Below are 2,500 nucleotides of genomic sequence, written 5' to 3'. Positions count from 1 at the left end.
ATGGGGTAGTTCGACTGGACCCTAGCTCACTTGAGAGGATGATTACATGGGCCAAAGGAACAAGAACCCTGCGGAATGACAAAAGGTTAGGGGCCTGCTTGATTACATTGTACAGTATGCATCATGGTGGAAATAATATGTATCGTTTGGAATCCTTAATTCCTGCCAAAATCTTTTAGGATCTTCAATAATTCTTTGTATAATAACTTCATGTACATGAAGAATCCTTGCAAGATTGTTTTGAGCTATCCAAATGCTCGTAAGTTTCATCTTTTACTGTAGTTTTAGTGAGGGTCAAAGATGTTTATCTTAGGTTTGTGGATCTTAAGTAAGCGTCAAGATTTATTAAAGATATAAGTACTTGTTCTCAAAGATTGTAAGAGCTTTTTCTGCACAAGTGCTTGCATGTAGAGTGAATGTCTACCATACACATAGATGTTAAGTAAATTTTGAAGTTATATTATGGATTGTGCATTGCTTTTCCACATACAAATTTACATTTATGTTGTTTTGTGCTTAGACAAGTGGTAATTTTTTTAACAATCATGAAATAATTTAGAAATTAATGAGCCTGATTTGAGCTTACAGGAACACTTAAATTTATTTGCAGCCTTGATGAACATGTGCGACTGTTATCAAAGGAAATTCAAGTAGACTTCTCACGCAGCATGAACCTCATTACATTTGACAAGATTGTTAGCAGTAAACCAGAAAAATATCCCTTTGTGACTTTACCACAGCCAGAGGATCAATTGATACCAGAACGAGGTTTGTACTTACCAAGTATTGATTCAATATAGGACGTTTTCAAGCAACCTCTAGGGACACCAATAGCAATAGAGAAATGTGCGGCTTCTGGTGGACGAACAAAAGAAGCTAATGAGAGATCTTTTTGTTTTCGTCCACCAGCATGGCGACGATGACGTCACGTGAAAACCTCCTATAAAGCAGCAATGTGCAAGATAGCACATTATACCATACAAATCCACTGCACATACACTGTACTTAATGTCCTTCATTTAGCCAGTAGATAATTAAAAAGCTGAACTATCAATGATGTTCTAATCCTCCCAATGTTCTACATTCAGTATAATGATCCACCAAAACGAGGTAATTGCTGCCATTCAAATGGAACAAATCTGCACTCACTTTGGACCAAGGTCTGGACAGTATGTCATGCGACTTCATGGGTTCGCGTGGTCTCTCGCTCAGGTACTGGGCACAAATACCGCACGACAAACATATTTCCCTGATTACTGCTTGCATTCCTGGGCAATTTATCGATTTGTTTATTTATTTATTTATTTATTTATTTATTTATTATGCTCGTTTGCTACTATCCACACCCTGATGCGCCTTGTCTTTCGTAACAGTTCAGTTCTCAGGGACGCGGGCACGATGACTTGATGGGGCTTGTAAAGGATGGATCATACACTAAGGTTTCGTCTCTGAAATCCGTTAATTCTTCGGGTACTTGTTTCCTCTCCAAGGCCCTACCACTGAGGATCATTCCTCTCAAGACTGCAAGGAGTGGGTCTTTTGAAGTTTCTTCTCTTACGCGGCACATTGTGTCGTCTGTGACTCGGTTTGGCGTTATATTCATTTGTGCTAGCTCCAAACAAAATACTTCGCATTCGTATGGGCTTGTTGAATGCGCGTCATCTTTTGTGGCTGCACGGGACAGAGTATCTGCGATGAAAAGTTCTTTGCCTTTCTTGTAACGTACGGTAGACTGGTATTTCTGCAGTGTGAGTATCGTTCTTTGCAGTCTACGTGGGGCTTTGCTTAGAGATTTTTTGAAAATGGCCTCGCAGGGCTGGTGATCTGGATGGACTGTTACCTCACGTTTGCCATAGAGGTAGTGATGCCATTTGTCCATGCACGACACGATGGCGAGACTCTCTTTTCCGATTTGAGCTCCTTTCCTTTCGGTGCTATTAAGGGTACGTGTGAAGTGAAACAAACCGGCCTGCCCCCTTGTAGTAAAATTCCACAAAAGGTATTTTCGAATGCGTCTACTTGAAGCGTAACTGGTGGGTTTGGATCATAGTAGCGTAACGTGGTCGACGAAGCAGTGAGGTTCTTTGCCGAGTTGAATGCTGTTTCATGAATTTCGGACCAAAGGAACACAGAATCTTCCTTGGTAAGGTCTCTCAGTGGAAGAGTAGTCTCGGACGGGTTTGGACACAATTTGCTCAAATATTCACTCATTCCAAGGAAGCGCTGAAATGCGGCTTTGTCAGTTGGGGTTGGCATATTTGTGATAGCAGTAACTTTGGCTGTATCAGGCTTCAATCCCCTATCGGTTAGCTTGTGCCCCATGAAGGTGACTGAAGTGGATTCGAACTGGAGTTTCTTCGCAGAAAGACGCAAGTCGTGTTCACTACACTTCTCTAAGAGTTGCGTCATGTTCCGATCGTGATCTATGCCGGCCTCTTCTTTTGTAAGGCCACACCCGAAGGCGCAAATGTCATCGGTAATGTTGATAATCCCTCGCAGG

The 2,500-nt window shown here is 41.7% G+C and overlaps 1 protein-coding gene across 1 annotated transcript in view; it reads left to right on the top strand.

The window, feature by feature from the left end:
• LOC138043159 (dynein axonemal heavy chain 1-like) overlaps window positions 1–2,500 on the top strand; it is a 104,184-nt gene that overhangs the window by 4,346 nt on the left and 97,338 nt on the right. The window contains exons 5-6 of the mRNA XM_068889298.1: window positions 1–85; window positions 611–768. The exon at window positions 1–85 is cut by the window's left edge and continues 623 nt beyond it. Coding sequence (XP_068745399.1) covers window positions 1–85; window positions 611–768 — 243 coding nt within the window. The remainder of the gene's footprint in view (window positions 86–610; window positions 769–2,500) is intronic.

This window comes from Montipora capricornis, chromosome 3 (assembly GCF_036669925.1).
Source record: "Montipora capricornis isolate CH-2021 chromosome 3, ASM3666992v2, whole genome shotgun sequence".
Lineage (NCBI taxonomy): Eukaryota > Metazoa > Cnidaria > Anthozoa > Scleractinia > Acroporidae > Montipora > Montipora capricornis.
This window is presented reverse-complemented; position numbering and strand designations above follow the sequence as displayed.